The sequence below is a fragment of the Topomyia yanbarensis genome, chromosome 2, assembly GCF_030247195.1.
Source record: "Topomyia yanbarensis strain Yona2022 chromosome 2, ASM3024719v1, whole genome shotgun sequence".
NCBI classification, from domain to species: Eukaryota; Metazoa; Arthropoda; class Insecta; order Diptera; family Culicidae; genus Topomyia; species Topomyia yanbarensis.
The window spans coordinates 48,945,544-48,964,024 of NC_080671.1; the positions used below are offsets into that span (position 1 = coordinate 48,945,544).

The 18,481-nt window shown below is 41.8% G+C and overlaps 1 protein-coding gene across 3 annotated transcripts in view; it reads right to left on the bottom strand.

The window, feature by feature from the left end:
- Nucleotides 1-18,481, bottom strand: part of LOC131684571 (neural-cadherin-like) — a 1,488,321-nt gene that overhangs the window by 340,676 nt on the left and 1,129,164 nt on the right. For all 3 annotated transcript variants that reach the window (XM_058967571.1, XM_058967570.1, XM_058967572.1), the window contains one exon: nucleotides 14,799-14,942. In XM_058967571.1, coding sequence (XP_058823554.1) covers nucleotides 14,799-14,942 — 144 coding nt within the window. The remainder of the gene's footprint in view (nucleotides 1-14,798; nucleotides 14,943-18,481) is intronic.

Sequence of the window (18,481 nt, forward strand, 5' to 3'; positions counted from 1 at the left end):
GTTAAAATAGCCAGAATATTTTTATTTTGTACACTAATGTTCCTATATCTATAAAAAAATCATGGGCCAACCTTTGGTTTTATGAATAATGTTCATAAAGTTGTGACCTAGTTCAAGTACTGAGAATCGAATTAGAAATAACTTGGCAGAAACCGTGACTGAAATTCACAAATCAAAAACTAATATTTCCACTAATGAAGCGTTATATAGGCGTTACTGAAGTGAAATTAAACATAATTATAAAAGCCATGATTTTTGTTCATGGTCCTGTTTTCGTAACGTAAAAACGTGATTGTTCCAGAATTGGGAACATTTTTTTTCATGCATGAATACTTCAATCCCATTTGTATTCCAATATATTATTCAATATTTAGTTTATTGTAATATTTCCGCTCGTGTAGAGTCGGCTAGGGATATAAACGTCACGCTATCAATATACCATCCCCAACTCCCAACATGCTACGCTACCTGTGCAGCCCACTTCATCAGCATGCACCCAAAATGAATCGTTGGGAGCGCAAATGCATCTGTTTTTTCAATCTCGAATAGTGAGTGAAAAGCTCCCAAATGGTTAGTTAGTATTCAACCCACCTCATACTTGTGCAATATAATGTCGTACCCCATTGCAACACGTTGTTGGCTACACAGTGTAGATAAAGCTTGATAAACACATACCAACGTCTGCATGCCGTCTCACTTGTAATTGCTGCTGCAATGATGAGAAGTTGATATGGCTCATACGAACAGCTAGTAATCATGTGTTGTGGCCTAGGACTGTTTGTCGATTCTAGCCCTGATGCTCCCCGTGACATACACAATCATAACGCTTTGCAAAATATTCAAAAACTAGAAAAATATTCAGTTTTTCAAAATCATTATAAATTACTCTTAGAAAAATTGGAGGGGTAAAACGCACCTGTACCGGGGTCAGGTGTTTTTGAACTGGCTGCTATTCACTCTTAGAAAAAATGAAAATTGCATTTGATGTAAACAACGTAGCGACGTATTTTCCTGTTCGACAAGGAGCATTTCACTTGTTATGTTATGTAAAATTAAATATTGTGACTCTTTTGATTCTTGGCGAATGACCTAAAAAGGTTAAAGCCACAAATAAACAAAAAAAAAAACTCTTTTGATGTAAAACTCAGACTGAGTGACCTAGGAAAAGCCGAATAATACGCATTTTTATATGCAATTAAATGTAAATTTATGTGAATGGGGACGCTCCTTTAATGTGCATCTGGCAAGACGTAAAGTTTCCTTTTTTTTGCTGTGATGAATGATTAAAATCGTTACATAAGAAATATTTTAGATTTTATAATGACACCTAGCCCCAGAGAGCGCAGTAAGATAGTTTCAATGTAAAAAATTGCAAAAAAAATCCATCTTTCACAATTTTCATACTGAGTCACACCACCAGATATTGAGCGAGATTGATTACAGTCATTATTCGCTATGGCCACGGTGTTAGAATGTAAACTATGGGAAGCAGCTGCCACAGTGGCACCTGATTCAAGCACGGTTTGATTGATGTTTGATTAAGGATTCTTTTATATCAGTTCGTGATCTTAATGCGTATTTGTCAAAGAAATTGAGTAGTTGAATGCTGGCGGATATGCCCCTAGAATCTTCAGAAATGACTGTAGGGTAAAGTGTCTATTTTCACCATAATAAGGAACTCAAATCGTGTGCCCCTATTGTTGCGCTACCATTTGACTCAATGCGTTGAACAAAGATGGCAGACCTTGCTTTAACCAACGGCTTTAAAATGGTAGGATGATAATAGAAACATGGCGAAAATAGGCTCATCACCCTACAACTTACAATCGCCAGCTACTTGTTAAAAGTTGGTAGCTTCTGCCAAACTAATTTAGAGTTGTCAACATTCTTTTCACTGCGAATATTTTTGACGCGGTGCTCATCGTTTTAGCAATGTAAATTGTGAAATAATAACGGTTGAGGTCAACCCGCAATTTTCTATTCATTAGTAATGCCTTCCCGTTTTCTTCCTCAAATAATCTGTAGATGAAGAAAGTAAAACTTTTATAAACTTACTTCCAGTTTTGCAAGTTTGGCAGTTATGTACATAGTTTTCTGTTGACATAGTTCCGAGCTACTGGCAGGCAAACGTTTGCGCAATTCAAGTCGTAATTAGGATGGTGAGTTATGTTCGCTTTACTGAAATTCACAAGGCCAATTTCCGGTCAGCCACTTCCGCTATAACAAGAGAAGGTGATTTCAGTATGAAAACTTCGACTGGTACGCACGTCTCGTGCCATCATCAGCATCACCATCACCATCATAATATTACCGGCATCTCTTATCTAGCAGCACAAAATAACAAAAGGAACAAAATAATACACCTTCTCGCCGTACAACTCAGTTATCACGCAGACAAAGCGGGAAACGAAAATGTCTTAATTAGCCGTATATTTAGGAACATCTCCGGCGAAAAAAAGAACAGCGAAAACGTGTTGTAACTCCCGCATCATCCGTCCGTGACTTGTTTGCTTCTCTGTAGCAACGAAATCTACGATTGGACTTGTACGCTGGATTTTTTGTACTTCTTAAATTTTCTTCCACTTTGCAAACACCCGCCGACTTTTCCAATTAGCGTAGTGATTAAGAGAATAAACTTGAGCAGCACACTCCTGTAGCATAATATTATTCGCCAAATGCAGCAGGTATGGTGCGGATGGGAGTATGGTGCCTGAGGTGTATCCTCTCGAGAATCTCATCTAGCACCAGCGAAAGTGCTAATTGCACAGCAGGTGGGTTTTATACACGCGTGAGTGTTTGGTTTCTGAACCGGATGTGGGTTTACTTTGCATTGCAGATTTATGGGGAGCGAGACGATAAAAATGGTGACATTTCGGAGTACCTGGCTTCACTGAATATATGTGTATGTTGACTAAGAGTCAAGCTGCTAATATGCGAAGTGTGTGCAATTTCGTTGATATTGCGTGATTTGAAAATTCAACTTATGAACTCAGTACAGAACCGAACAAATGGAAAACGAATTCTAAATAAGTTGTACAATTTTCCTATAAAGCTGTATAAACATTCATATTGTAGTATGGTGAAAATAACTATCGTTGGGACTCTAGCATTCTGCCAACCGATAGAAGAATCTTTACAAAATTTCTGATAGTGATAAGTCAAACTGTCAGTTCTATTTTCTATACTAATTGAAAGTTGAAAATGTCTGTCCTCCGCAGTTCTAACATTTACTTCCCGTTGATAAAAACTAAGAAAATAGATTCCAAGGGGGTGCGACAGCACAGCCTTCCACCGTAACAAAATGAAGATGGTTTTCTGTCTGCACTTTCTCATCCCTTCTTTTTCTCCGGGCATAAAAATACATAATTGAATCGTTCTCCGATTGTAACTTCTAGTTCTTCGCCAAGGCAGAGAAAAATGACACTCGAGGCTTTTTGCATTGCCTTTTTGCTTCAGCGGAACCGTAGCGCCGCGCCGGAGAGTTTCACCTTATGATTGAATAAAAATTTCATTATTCAACCGGGTTGGAATTGCTGCCTGGGGTAAATTCGACTGGGTTAGAACATAAAAAAAAATGCCGAGAAGATAAAATGACGCTTGCTGAATAGAGACTTTCCAGAAGGTACAGTTCGTTAAAAGGCCGATATTCGTTGAGCGAATCGAAAATTCTGGAATACATTCAAAATTCATCACGAGAATAGCGTTTGAATATAAGTTGCTGGGGTGTTTTCCGAATTCATTGATTGTCTAAAGCGCTGGCTCGAAGTTGTATGGCAAAATTTGAAAAACCATCTTATTTAACGAGTACAGCATTGTTTGAGTTCTTTTTGTGGTCCCAAATGACTGTAAATTGTTAGAGCGATTGGTTGCTCCTCGCATTGTGTTTGATGTTTGATGGAAATTAGTACGGTAAAATGAACTATTCAACATTCGCATAAAATGGCGAAATTTTGCGTGAAAAATAGCACTTTTTATTTCTAATGAGTAAAAAACCCATTCATTGGAAAATTATCTCGAAAACTCAACGTAGGGATAGGTTTTTTATACATAGAATGTGTATGCAAAGTTTGAAATAAATTGTCTTGAGTCGCTTGCTGATATTTGTGCATAGAAAAATTACATAGTTATTAAAAATATTCATTAAAATTTGCAAAAGTTTTGATCAATTCGCTTCACCCAAAGTTCTAAAAAAGATTCGTTTTTTTCACGCTGAAACCCTGATTTGATGGGTCAGGCCATTTTTCGAAAATGTTTTCAGCAATGTACTATTAAAATTGAAGCGTGTATAACATGCATTAATAAGGAAGAAATGTGTTTTGAAAAATCGTTTGAAAACTACCCGAAAATGATGAATATTTTCAGCTCATCTCGATCATAGCCGTCAATATGGGGCACCAAGCGAGCACTTAAATGATAAAAAAGTTTTAAATGGTCCGTTACAGATCTGTTTCTATTATCAGTCATTATTTTCATTACCGAAGGGTGGAAGGTAGCATACACACAAGCACACACGAAAAAACCAATTTCACATCACGTGACCGAAGGTACACGTACGTGGTTGGCTCTCGCTAAATTCATGCACCGAGCCGAAAATTGTGAACAGAAAGTATTGTGATTTTGGTCGGTTTCTATTAGATAACCTTGTTGGATGGCATGAGACTCCATTTCAACATCAGTAGAGGTCCAGTGATTATTAGGATTTAGCCGGATCCGTGGACCGACTGTAATAATTAGTTTCTATAGCTCCGTGCTTGCAACGGAGGTCAATTGGAACAAAATTCTCCAACCCATAGAACATTTTCTTTAGAAGACTAATTAACCCTTATCAGCGCAATCAAACCGTCAACCAAGAATTAAATTTGAACATCTTCTACTTCCCCAACTATTCTTATTATTATTATTATTATAGACGGGTCGAAATTAGCTTACGCGCACGGAAAGCATCGATTTCAAATAATCTAACTGAAACAATTTTCTGATTGGTTCCCGCAAATTACATGCACCGAGCAGCAAATCTTGAACAGTATTTGTTCGAAGCTCCTCCCTTTGACGATGGAAGTAAACTGATTTCATTTGATGGCCAGCCCATTTGGTTTCGAACGCAAACTGAGCCAAGTACAGAACTGGGGGTCGTATGCGGCTGCAGCATCATTCGTGTGTTACAAGTAAAAATCCTGCTTGGTTCGCTACCTGGCAGTAGTAAATATCTTGTCATCGAAGTATTGGAGCTGGCAGGAAATGCTTCCGGCGATAACAGAAAGATCAAAAGAAAACCAGGACAACTTAAAAAGCATTTTAGAAATAACGAAAAAACAGCACTTTTTAGGCGAATATTTTCCTCGCATAAGGAATTAAATTTAAACTTTCGCTTATTATTATTTATATGGTGTTACATCAATTTGGAACAATCTGATCAATAATTCTTCTCCAAAACACTCGGTTCGTGGCTGCCTCTCTCCACTCACGGTTACGTCCGATACCTTCTAGATCTTGCTACACCTGATCAGCCCGCTATGCTCATCGTCGTCTTGTAGCTACCGGATTTGAGCAGAACACAATTTTAGCTCGTGCTTCATCCTTCGCCTCCACCCACCGTTCTCCTGTACGTCGCCAAAAATAGTCCGGGGAAGCCGTCTTCATTCATAATTTTCCATAGCTCTGTGCGGTTGATGCTATCGTATGCCGCCTTGAAATCGACGAACAGGTGGTGCGTTGGGATTTGGTATTCACGGCATTTCTGGAGGATTTGCCGCACGATGAAGATCTGGGCTGTTGGCAAAACCAGCCTGATAACTTCCCACGAACTCATTTGTAATAGGTGATACGCGTCGGAAGATAACCTGGGGTAACACTTTGTAGGCGGCATTCAGGATGGTGATCGCTTTGTAGCTCTCACATTCCAGCTTGTCACCTTTCTTATAGATAGAACAAATAACCCCTTGCTTCCACTCCTCCGGTAGCTGTTCGGATTACCAGATTCTGACTATCAGTGTGTTCAGACAAATGGCCAGCCTTTCCTGGCCCATTTTGATGAGTTCAGCTCCAATCCCATCCTTACCAGCTGCTTTATTGTTCTTGAGCTGTAGAATGGCATCTTTAACTTCCCCCAGCGTGGGAATTGGCTGGTTTCCATCGTCCGCCGTACTGACATAGTAGTCTCCTCCGGTGCCTTCTGGATCCGTTTCGTCATTGCCGTTAAAGTGTTCAAAGTGGTGTTGCTTCCACCTCTCGTCCATCTGTCAGAATGTTTCCATCCTTATCCCTACACATTTCGGTTCGGAGCTTCTGATAGAATTTTCGGGTTTCTTGGAGGCGGTACAACTGTTCCATTTCCTTGCACTCTGCTTCTTCCAGACGTCATTTTTTTCTTCTGGAATATGCGGGTCTGTTGCTTTCGCTTCAGTCGGTATCGTTCTACGTTCAGCCGCGTTCCATGCTGCAGCATCAATGCCCGCGCTGCGTCCTTCTCTTTTAGAATCTCTCTACACTCCTCGTCACCCCATTCGTTCCGTTGACTTCGTTCCACATACCCGACGAAGCTTTCAGCTGTGTTGTATATCGCTGCTTTGACAATATTCCAACAGTCCTCAAGAGGTGCCCCATCGAGCGAACCATCATACGGCCGCGCTGCCTCCAGATACTGCGCGTATGTTGCAGCGACTTTTGGTTGGTTCAGTCGCCCAAGATCATACCGAGGTGGACGTCGGTATCGTACAATGTTAATTACGGAGAGTTTTGGGTGCAGTTTTACCATTACCAGGTAGTGGTCCGAATCAATGTTAGCGCCACGATAGGTTCTTACATCGATAATGTCAGAGAAGTGCCGCCCATCGATCAAAACGTGGTCGATTTGTGATTCAGTCTGTTGTGGTAATCTCCAGGTGTACTTATATGGGAGGCTTGGAAGTAGGTACTACGTATGGCCAAATTCTTGGAGGCGGTGAAATCAATTAGTCGTAGGCCGTAGTTGTTTGTCAGTTGGTGTGCGATAAACTTCCCAATAGTCAATCTAAATTCCTCCTCCTGGCCAACCTGAGCGTTTAAATCTCCTATGATTATTTTGACGTCGTGGCCTGGGCAGCTGTTGAATTCGTGCTCGAGCTGCGCGTAGAGTGCGTCCTTATTATCATCAGTGCTTCCGGAGTGTGGGCTGTGCACGTTAATTATACTAAAGTTGTAGAACCGATACTTGATCCTCAACCTGCACATTCTTTCATTGATCGGCCACCATTCGATCAAGCGGTTCTGCAAAGTTTCACTACATTGCACGAATAATTCTTCGCTACTTCTGCTGATGCTGGCTGGTAATACGACAGTCAAACGAATGATGAGAAAACCCGATTCGCGCGAATACGCACTACTATCGCTCTATCGCTCGTTTTTGTGCTATGTGCCTTTTCATTATTTTCTGCTACTAATAACCAAAACGAATATGCGTCTTTCCCTCACCATCCATTTAGAGGCCAGTATTGTCAATTTTCAGTTGTTCATCAATAATATTTTCAAAAAATGTTGCAAATTTGAAAAGAAGGAAAATACTTGGCGAAGGAAAAGAATTCCCAATATTAATTTATAACCATAATTATCATAAATGACAAGTTTCCCATTCAAACGTGATTTTGTTGAATAGAATTGTATTTGAATTAACGTCCCGAAGTGTAGTCACGTCAATCCGGTTATATCGCAGACATTACTCATTCATATTTTTTTATATAGGATAATTTGAAATTCTTAGTTGTGTATACGACTGTTGGATTTTTATGTATAAGGTTTTTCGGCATGCAGTCTTTAAAATACTATGCACAGATTTTTACCTTTTCTACTACGTTCCGACAAAGTGTTATATCTTTCTCAGGGATTGGATGAAGCGGGTACATGTCGATCCACAGACGGATGATGGAGGTAAGCAAAGATACCGAAATTGATGACCTTCTCGAGCAATTGGCCAATTTCGAGAAAGACGTCATTTTATTGAAAAATGGATTCAACAAATTGCTAAAAAGGATGGATTTCTCGTCCTCTCAACACAAGGTCCCACTAATGCAAAATGGCACCGGCGCCATCCGGCAACTCGCAGAACGCCAAATCACCGCATCAGTTATATCAGTGCAGTAAGTTTATCAATTTGACGGCTAATGAACGTTTTGCCTATATTTCCAGAGAGAAGGCTCTGTCAAAACTGCCTGAAGCTACATGCCGGCGAAGCCTGCAAATCTGGTAGCTGTAGGAAGTGTAACCAATTCTATCATACTCGTTTACACGAATCCTTCCACCCACCAGTCGCTCAAACTGCAACTAGCACGTCATCCGCTATTGAACTTTCCGCTCCCCATTCAATGGCTCAATCACTAGTTTCCCACCTTAACCTGACAAATGACCTTGTCGATACTAACGTCCTCCTGCTGACAGTTACGTCCAGGACAAACATGGAAGGCCCATCGCTTGCAGAGCAATTCTTGACTGCGCCTTTCACACCAGTTACATAACCACAGATTTGTGCGATAAGTTGGGTCTATCGACCACTGACGTCGACTTTTGGTGGAATTTCTGGAACCTTTGGCAATGCCAGTAAGGGTGCATTAGTGACGTTTAGCTCTAGCTGCTCGGAGTACCGAAACGTTATGCCGTGCGCAGTTTTGGATCGTATTACGTCCGAGCTACCAATACAACCGGTGGACATCAGCAATTGGCCTATTCCCAGCTCCATTCATCTAGCCGATCTCCAATTCCACCGTCCTGGTAAATCAACATGCTGCTCGGGAACTAGCTCTTTTTTAACTTGCTTGAACCAGGAAACATCAAGCTGTGCCTAGAGAAACGGTTGCCTGTCCTTAAAAACACCAAACTAGGATGGATGGTTTCAGGTGGATACGAATGTCCTAAACTATCGGCAGAATCGAGCTTACCATTACGCCTACTGGCTTCTACTGATGACCTACGCAGTCAACCGCCGGATATTTTCGTTTCTGGCGGTTTTGACCTACGAAAATGGTCGTCTAAAGATGCCGCTGCGCTATAAGGTCTTCCAGAAACAGATCTTGAACTGAAGATGTCCATCGAAATCGACTACTCTAATACCATCCAGGCCCTCGGCATTCACTGGAAGCCGTGCAGTGACGAGCTTCATTTCAGCTATCAACCATCACAGATCCTTCAACCCACAAAACAAACCATATTGTCGTAAATTGCCAACCTATGCGACCTTCTGGGACTACTCGCACCAATCGTCGTCAAGGCAAAGCTGGTAATGCAGCGACTATGGGAGCAGAAGGTGCCCTGGGATACTACTCCCCCCGATGAGATGGTACAAGATTGATTTGTTTTTTGTGCAAAATCTTTCGCATCTCAACTCGTTTCAGATTCCTCGAAGAGTAATTGGAGCTCAAAGAACAACGCATTTGCTCCTGCACGGCTACAGTGATTCTTCCAAGCGGGCTATGGGTGCGTGAGTATACATTCGCTCAATTGACGACGACAGCACCATCACATCGCGATTACTGAACGCTATATCAAAACTTGCTCACATTGGAAAGGACATTACCACGACTGAAATTGTGCGCTACCGTCATTCTCGCACGACTGATAAAGAATATGACAAGCGACATCGATCAACCCTTATTCGAAATACGAGGCTGGACCGATTCCCAGGTTGCACTGGTCTGGATCAATGGAGGTGCATCCCGATGGAAGACCTTTGTTGTCAATCGAGTGGCAGAGGTCGTAACATATTTACCAGCAATCAACTGGGGTCATGTCGACACGCTTCTCAACTCTGCGGACTTAATCTCACGTGGGATGATGCCGGAACAGCTGAAGAACAATAAGCTCTGGTGGGACGAATCGCCTTGGAATCCTAAATCAGGACATGACACGGTTAACAAGCAACTGAACACATCTCAACAGCAACAAATCAACAGAGAGCAGAAGACAACCGCAGTGCCACTCGTCGTTTATAAGAATACCTTCCTGGACGATATGATGTCCAGATACCATCCAATTCTTCAGAAATTACTTCTAGACACTGTCCGTAAGCTGCGCTTCCGTTGTCGGAAGTCAAGGAAAACCACAACACTAACATCAAAGGGGTTGGATCATGCCCTGGAAGTCTACATAAAGCACGTTCAACAGCAACACTATCATGATGAACTTCAATGTTTGCATCAACACAAAAACGTAAAACGTCAAAATACACTGTTACAACTTAAACCGTTCCTGGACGAAAGGAGACTTCTCAATTGAATTTGTAGAATTGAGCAATCAAATCTACAATATGACACTAAACATCCACTGTTACTACCACGCAACTCCATCCTAACTTTTTTCGTACTGCATCGTGATCAAGGTCTATCGTCAGTGCATCGTCTGCGCTCGGGCCAAGCCGGCCCAATCTACCAGCAAATGAGGCAGCTGCCTTCAGATCGCGTTCAGCCACATCCATCGTTTCTGGATACCGTTGATTATGCTGGTCCAGTGAGCATCGTTGGGCGCAGAGCACGTGGTGCGGTGGCGAGCAAGGGAAACATTTGCTTCTCAACAAAGACAGTTCATATGGAAGCGGTATCGGATCTCAGCACTTTCGCATTTTTTTACTCGGTTCTCCAGTCGCTACGGACTTCCAACCAAAATGTTTTCAACAACGCGACAAATTTCAGAGCTGCCTCCAAACAACTCCAAGAGTTCTATTGTCTCATAAATTCGCAAATCACAACCAACCAAGGTCTCCAATTTCCTGGTAGATAAAGGTGTAGTATGGAACTTCATACCCCCTCGGTCACCACACCACGGTGGACTTTGGGAGTCTGCGATCATGCGCGCATAACACCTGTTTAGGGACAATCGCAGGAAATCAAAACTTCCCGTTCGGAGAATTGTCCACTCTTCTCGCCCAGGTTGCAGCTACAATGAACTCCAGGCCAATCACACCGATGACGCTCATGACCCTCAGCCATTGACGCCTGCACACTTCCTAATCGGAAGATCTCTCACAACAGCTCCGAAAATTAACATGCTGGAGCATCAAATTAGCACATTGTCTCGATGGAGCTATATCCAACGTTTATCGCAAGAGCTTAGATCCCATTGGCAGGACGAATACGTTCTATAGCTCCAACGCTCCACGAAGTGGCAGTAATCATCGCCTGATATCGCAGTAGGTGATTTTGTAATTTTGGTAAAGGACGACGAAAAACCGAGGCAGTGGTAGCTAGGGAGGATTTTGGAAACCTTCCCCGGACCTGATGGATTAGTTCGTGTAGTTTCGGACAAAACCGCTACAGGAATCACCAAACGAGACGTAAGACGGTAACGAGTCATGCCATTAGAAATGGACGAGTCTGTTCCGGGAAGACTTGGAGCGGAAATTCTTAATCGTAATTTGGTGGGCGGTTAATGTTGGTGCGAAATCACTGGATGAGCCCCTACGAGCGACTAGGTCAACTACCACCACTCATCTACCCGTTTATCAGGTCACAATATTATACAAGTTTGCTTTTCTTATCCACCAATTTGTTACTACTACTCTCGCATCTCGTGAATAAAATATTAAATTGAACTATACCATCGAGTCGTCAACACGCGTTTTTTTACTTCGTTCGACGAACTTCTCTCAGTTGTCGCAGACATTACCCACCTATCTCTTCAAGAAGGAACCTAAAACAATTCACAGCCTAGTAATTCTAATGCATGCTTTAAATACTTATACTGTCACAGAAAATCCTCTCTGATCGATATTCGAACAAATGGCGGCTTATTCGCGCAGCCAATGGCAATTGAATGGGCAATAGACTGCCCAGAAAAATAATGAAATTCAATCGGCCCACCCATAAGTCGATTCTTAGTCCCACCAGGAGTACTTGTACCAATATTGAAGCAAATTGGACAAGTCTAGCTACCGGACCAACGTGCCAGAAGTTTGCATGGGATTTTTCGACAATTTGCATGGAGAAAACTCACTAGCTCGCAGTTTTCTCGCTAGGTGGCACTGTGTTCATCGTATTATGAATATAAGTAAAAATAAGAAAGATAATTTAATCGACTACAACTTTGTCGAAGACTGCTAGTCAATCCTGCTTTGTTAAAAGAAGTTATTAAACTTTTAACGAGGTGATGTCTGAGTCAGTATTGCCTAGCAGTGCATTGTTGTGTATCAGTACTCGATTCCTACAAACTATACATTTTTGTGTAATAATGTTTGGAAATAGTATGTTCAGAATAATTGTAATTGATACGAGTTATGTTTTGGTTAAAAAAAATTAGTTCCACCTGTGACCGAATCGAGGGCGCTAACACTAACTTTTCATAGAGAAGAGATAGAATATGGAGATGTTCGGAAGAATTACTGAAAAATGTTTCTTTTACAACTTTGTAGAAGACACCTAATCTCTATCTCATTCTGTTGAAAAGTTGGTGTTGGCGCCCTCTATGCGGTAACATGTAGAACTAAGATCTTCTAACCAAAACTGGTATCGTTTACTATCATTCTTCTGAACAACTTCTTTCAACAAAGCAGGATTGACTAACAGTCTTCGACAAAGTTGTATACGATTAAATTATCTTTCTTATTTTCACTTATAGTCATAATACGATGTACACAGTGCCACCTAGCGGCGTAAATGTGAACTAGTGGGTTTTCTCCATGCAAATTGTCGAATCCCATACAAACTTCAGGCACGTTGGTCCGGTAGCTAGACTTGTCCGATTTGCTTCAAATTTGGAGCAAGCACTCCTGGTGGGACTAGGAATCGACTCAGGGGTGGGCCGATAGGGGTCATGTTTTCTTGTCACTTAAAACGAACAACTGAAAGAAAAATGCAATAAATGATATCAGAATGGTTCAATCTCATTATTAAGTGAATGGAATCGGTTTTTCAAAATTTTAACTAAGTGCATGTAATAAAAAAAAATCATTCTGAAAAATTCGACCAAAAACTACAAGCCTTCGCGATTTTGAGATACTGGTTCTTTTGCAGTGTATACAGAATTAATAAATTCCTGTCATTAATTTAATCCAACTACTGTAAAATCGTAATAACATTTGTATAAATAATCCTAGCTAGTTACAATTTTCGGAAAAATTGTTGATCGCATGCTAAACAAACTTTTAAAGATTTTTTTCAAAGTCTGGAGGGCCAAGTCTTGTGTACCAATCGACTCAGCCCAACAGACTGGGTCAATATCTGTTATCGAAAAGAAACCTTCAACAGACACCACTGCCAGCTGGCTCATAGTATTGTTGAATTCTTACTGCAATGGTATATAGTAACTAAGCCTACCGATTAAAGCTCTTATTTCTCGCAATTCGCATCCCTCCGGGGTCATCCTTACGTATAACTTTAGAAGGCATAGTACTCTTGCTCTTTTCATTTTGTGTAACTCGTTCATGTTATTTTCCTATTGCTGCTTTTTCTTGCTTGTTATCCTATGTTGGTAGCATAACTTACCTATTAGATGCGAACCGATTCAAAGGATCAGACCATACTGATATACATCTCTTCAAAACCACCTTCGCTGGGTTTCTTACCTCCTTACCGGTGGCGGTATTTCTCTCCATACCGGTTCCCATTTTCGTCAACTATTTTACTAAAAGTTACTCATGTCTGTTTCACAAGCATGAAACTGTTCATTGAGTCTTAAGTCCGTGACACTAATGGATATCTATTGTGATGAACTTTCATTCCATTAATTTCTTCAACTCAATGCTATCCCTAGGGAAACTTCAAATCAAACGACGTCTAAAATCATCTAACACATTGTTGTTATGTAATCCCTTTCGAAGGTTAAAAGGTACGAAAAAGTCCATTTTCACGCACAGATTAAATTAGTTCCCCGGTAGTGATTCCACTAGGCACTAACATAACCATTAGTTACGCTACATTTCCCAGCTATTTTAAAAGCCAACAAAGCACAGGTATCTCCAATAATGTCTTACAGTATGTTTTTCCACCCACCTGTTACACAGGCAAGCTAGCCATCGCCATCGCATCGGTTGCTATTCCGGTAAGGTACATGCCGAGCGAGAAAACAAAGCTTCTAGGTACATACCAGCATCGGGCGGATACCATTTTTGCCTGCCCGTCACACCAGAAAAGAAACCGATCTCAACAAGGACTAATAATATAAAGCAAATTTCATTGTTGTACGTGCATAACGTGACGATGATTTCGGTACTGTTTGGTTCGGTTGTGTCTTGAGGAACGTCGCTTCCATTGCTCATAGGGTAGGTAGATTTGCTTGCCCCCCTCCCCCACAAGGGGAAGAACTAGCAGCTTCGAAAAGGTGTAATTTAATGGAAATTTAAATGTACGTGCCTTTCGGGGTAAAGATAGTCTAGGAGCAGGTGTCAAAACGAAGTAGATGGGGAGGGATGGTGCCGGTAGCGGAGCTGGCTTATCTAAACTCCGTTGCGTGCGTCATGTCGTCTCGTCACGAATAGAAATTAAGAAATTTGGTTTTTCCGTTGCTCGAAACACACGCCCTGCCAGTCGAAGGTACACGTTTTCGCATAAAGAGAAAACTTTTCTTGTTAGCTTTGTTGAAGTACGAAAGTTGTTGCTCCATTCCGTACCGCATGTTTTATGAATCAGCCTGGAGGACGATGTCAGAGAAGGATCTCTGCAGCAATTTGGTTGAATGACTATTAAATTGGCCCGCAAATGTTGGCACAGTTGGGCAAAACATTTATTTAGTTGACCATTAGAAAGGCATTTAGCTGGGGGAAAACCATCTGATTAAAGTGAAAAAAACCTAACCTGCCATTAGCTAACTAGGGAACATTGTCCGGGATAAGGGACGGGACCTACCTTCAGTGTGCGTTTTTGCGGTGACGTTGAGAAAGTTATGGTTGGTTTCGACATTTTCGTCAATGTCCGCCTCATAGATGACCTTTTCGAAATAGAGCGGATAGTCGTTCTTGTCGGCGATACCAGTTTTGATGAATTTCGTAACTGAAAAAGAGACCAGAAAAGATATTACAATTAATTATCGTTTAACGCTGCACACAATGACCTCGCCGGGGGCTTAAATTAATGATGCGCTGCTCATAAAAAAGATACAATGCTGTACGTGGTTGAATACTTCTGTTGTGTAAAATGCGGGAATGCTGCTTTTTTAGTTTTCTCATTATAGGAAGGTTATGCAATCACTCGTGCTATCAATTTTTTAACCATGGCTTTTCGGTTCGATGCGTTTGGTAAATGTATCTATTGATGTGACTAAAAATTGAAACTATTGGATTTTATTCGAATCGAATTTTCGGTTTTGGGGATATGGGCTATATTTTCAGAAAGAAAACATTGTCCGTTCCGTTATCACCTGTATATTACAATGGTTTAATCTCCCCATAATTGTATTGAAATCCTTGGAAATTCATGCCAGGAACATCGCTTGTAATTAATTTCATTTACCAGCCCAAGTGTTAAACATCAGTATAAAACAAGTCCAGATAATACGTGCATATAAAAAGACCTTTGGCCAAATTGACAACTTGTGAATATTTCGGAAATTCCCGGGGTGGTAGTCAAAATTCGATAACAGGTGCACATTTAAAGTATATTCTACCTTCCGATGGTTTTCACTAACTATAGAAGAATGTTAATCAAATTATTCTCACACAAATATCAAAAAGCTACACTTTATGCGATTATTACCAGCCGCTAGCAAGTATACAAGAAAGTCTCAATTACGCCATTAAGTGGATTGGGAGAGATTTTTTTTCTGAACTGCTTTTAATGAGTTTGTTGATTTCCCCTGCTAACGATATTGCCTGCTTGCCGCCGCGGAAAACTGGTTGATGGAAAAGTGCAATTATTTCGTTTTAATTTAAATTGTTGGCATATTAATCGATCTCGGAGCAGGCGGTTCCACGCACCACATAATTGTGGTATGTTTTCATATTCTCTCGAGGATGGATAATTTGGGGGGAACCCTTTTGAATTATTTGAGTACTAATTTGCAGTTTGTTGATTTTTCATGGGCTTTAAAACGTTTGAAGAGCAATCAATGGCGTAGGGTTTGCATTAATTTTTTTAACGAACTGCAGCTTCTTGCGCGCAGAGTGGACGGTTTTCACTTGAACTGAATTAATTTTTGTTGTAATAATTGGGAAGGGTGGTAACCGGTAATTTAAAGCTGCAATATTGTGTGGGAAACTATTTTATGTCCTGTAATGTTCCAGAAATCTGAAACTAATTGTAAGATGTTTTGAGGCGACTCTATCCCGTAGATTTTGGGTGAAACGGGAGGGGGTGAACGTCATGAGTCAGCCTTTGCTTTTATGAATAATGTTCATAAAATTGTGAACTAGCTCACATACAGAAAATCGATCTGGTAGTTACAGCGCGGAAACCGTGACTGAAGTTCACAAGACAAAAACCAATATTACCAGTAATAAAAGCGTTATGCTGGCGTTACAGAAGGATAATTAAACTCAGTTATCATGATTTTTGTTCATGGTCCTGTTTTCGTAACGTAAAAACGTGATTATTCACGATTTTGGGAACAATTTTTTTCCTTGTACAGGATACAACCACGGTTACTTTTTTCAAGAGGTTGCAATATAATTCGCGAATGAATTTTAATCTATTACAACTATCTATTCACGTTCTGGGTTACTCCCCTGCTCGTTTGTTTTATAGTAAGTCATCAAAAGCTTCAAAAGCCTGGCATGTGATGTATTGATACTGTGTGGGACTCACGACTCACGCTATTACCTAATCATTAAAAACACTCCTTACTCTTTTTTTCGCTCTTCTTCCCCACGGAACTACCTCGAGGTATTACTTTGTGGAGAGGGGTTCGTTGCGCTTTCGTCGCATCTCTTTCTTTTGCTTCATCTCGGAGCCTCACTTGGTTCGTGCAATGGCTCGACCTTTGAGCTTTGATTTAACTCCCTACTTTTCGCTTGCTTCTTGTTTCCATCTTTTACGTCACCATTTTAGATCTCATTCCCGTGAGCCGTTTAGATGCTAATTTCATGAGCTGTTCAGCTCCTGTTTCCGTGAGCCATTCAGTTCCCGACCTTATCACTATCTACTCGGATAGTCCGGGACGGTGTACTCACCTTACTCCGACTGAGAGTTTCTCGATGGAGGAATTTCTCCCGACACCGATACCCACTTTCTGAAGCCATTTAGCTCCCAGATTTGTCGAGAACCTACTTGGATATTATCTGGCGGTGAACTATCCTACTCTGAATGAGGTTTCCTGGCAACGGAACGTACCAGTGTTTGTTTCGTGAGCCACTTTGCTTCCATCTTTGTCACGTTTTAACCAGATAATCCACGGCGGCGAATCTACCCTACTATGAATTGCCGGGCGGTAGATTTCTCCCGTTACCGATGTTCGTTTCCGTGAGCCGTTCTGGTTTCCCACTTCGTCCCGATCTAGTCCCCGGCGGTGGACCAAGCCTAGTCAACAGGCCAGTCAGTAGGTGCTGAGATTTGTCCAGCGATTCTGGGTGGAGTGTAGCTTCCGGTTCACTGGCGCCCTGACGACCCACTGCTAGCTATTCGACGCGGTCTAATCGGTCAAATCCCTGGCGGTGGATCTTCCTCACTCAGGAGATATCCGGTAGAGTTTCAAGATCAGTTCGGCGATTCCGTTGAGGCCTCGCGCCTCGACAACCCGGTGCCACGTTGCGTACTACTCAACTGGTCCCCGGCGACGGAGTTTCTTTCGAAACCCGATTTGTTGTTTGGCGTTACTTTGTTGTTCCCTTCGCCATTTTCTCTGCAGCTCGGAGAGCATACTCGTAATCACTCTGTTGACAGCGTCCTTGATATGCTCGTCGTGGTACATTTCTTCGATATTGTCAACTGTCACACCAGGCGATCGGCACCCCTATGATTTTCTTCGAGCCTAGGGCATTCGAATACCACGTGTTCCGGTTTCTCTTACACGTTCACACACTCCGGGTAAAGGGATGACGAAGCAAGTCCAAACCAATGCAAGTACTTCCCGAAGTGTCCGTGCTCGGACAAAAACTGCACCAAATGGAAGTTCACCTCACCATGATGTCGACATATTTGGGATGAGTCGATGGGTCCAACTTCCTTTCTCCGCATTGTCCCGCACCTCTGTCACTTAGCCAACGAGATCGCTCAGACCAGTCTTCTTGCGTTACGTGCATTTTCCACTGGCAGCATTCCGCGTCCTCAGACAGAGTGATGTAGATGTAGATCATCCCGGCGATAACGTATGCCACCTCCTACGATATTGTTCCGTAGCCGCTTGCGACTTGTGTGGCCATGAAGCGGAACGTCCTGTTTAGCTTTTCGTGGTTCCGCTTGGTTTTCGGAGCCGCCCCCCAGACAGGAACCATATTTCACAGTATCGATGACGAAACAGTAGATAGCGGAAGTCTTGTGCTGCTTCTGGAGCCGCTAATGTTTGGCATGCTTATGTCTTTTGCATTCGTTGCCTTCGCCGACGTTTCGCAGGCGTAGTCGAAGTGGTTGTTGAAGCTCAATTGGTCGTCGATTATCAT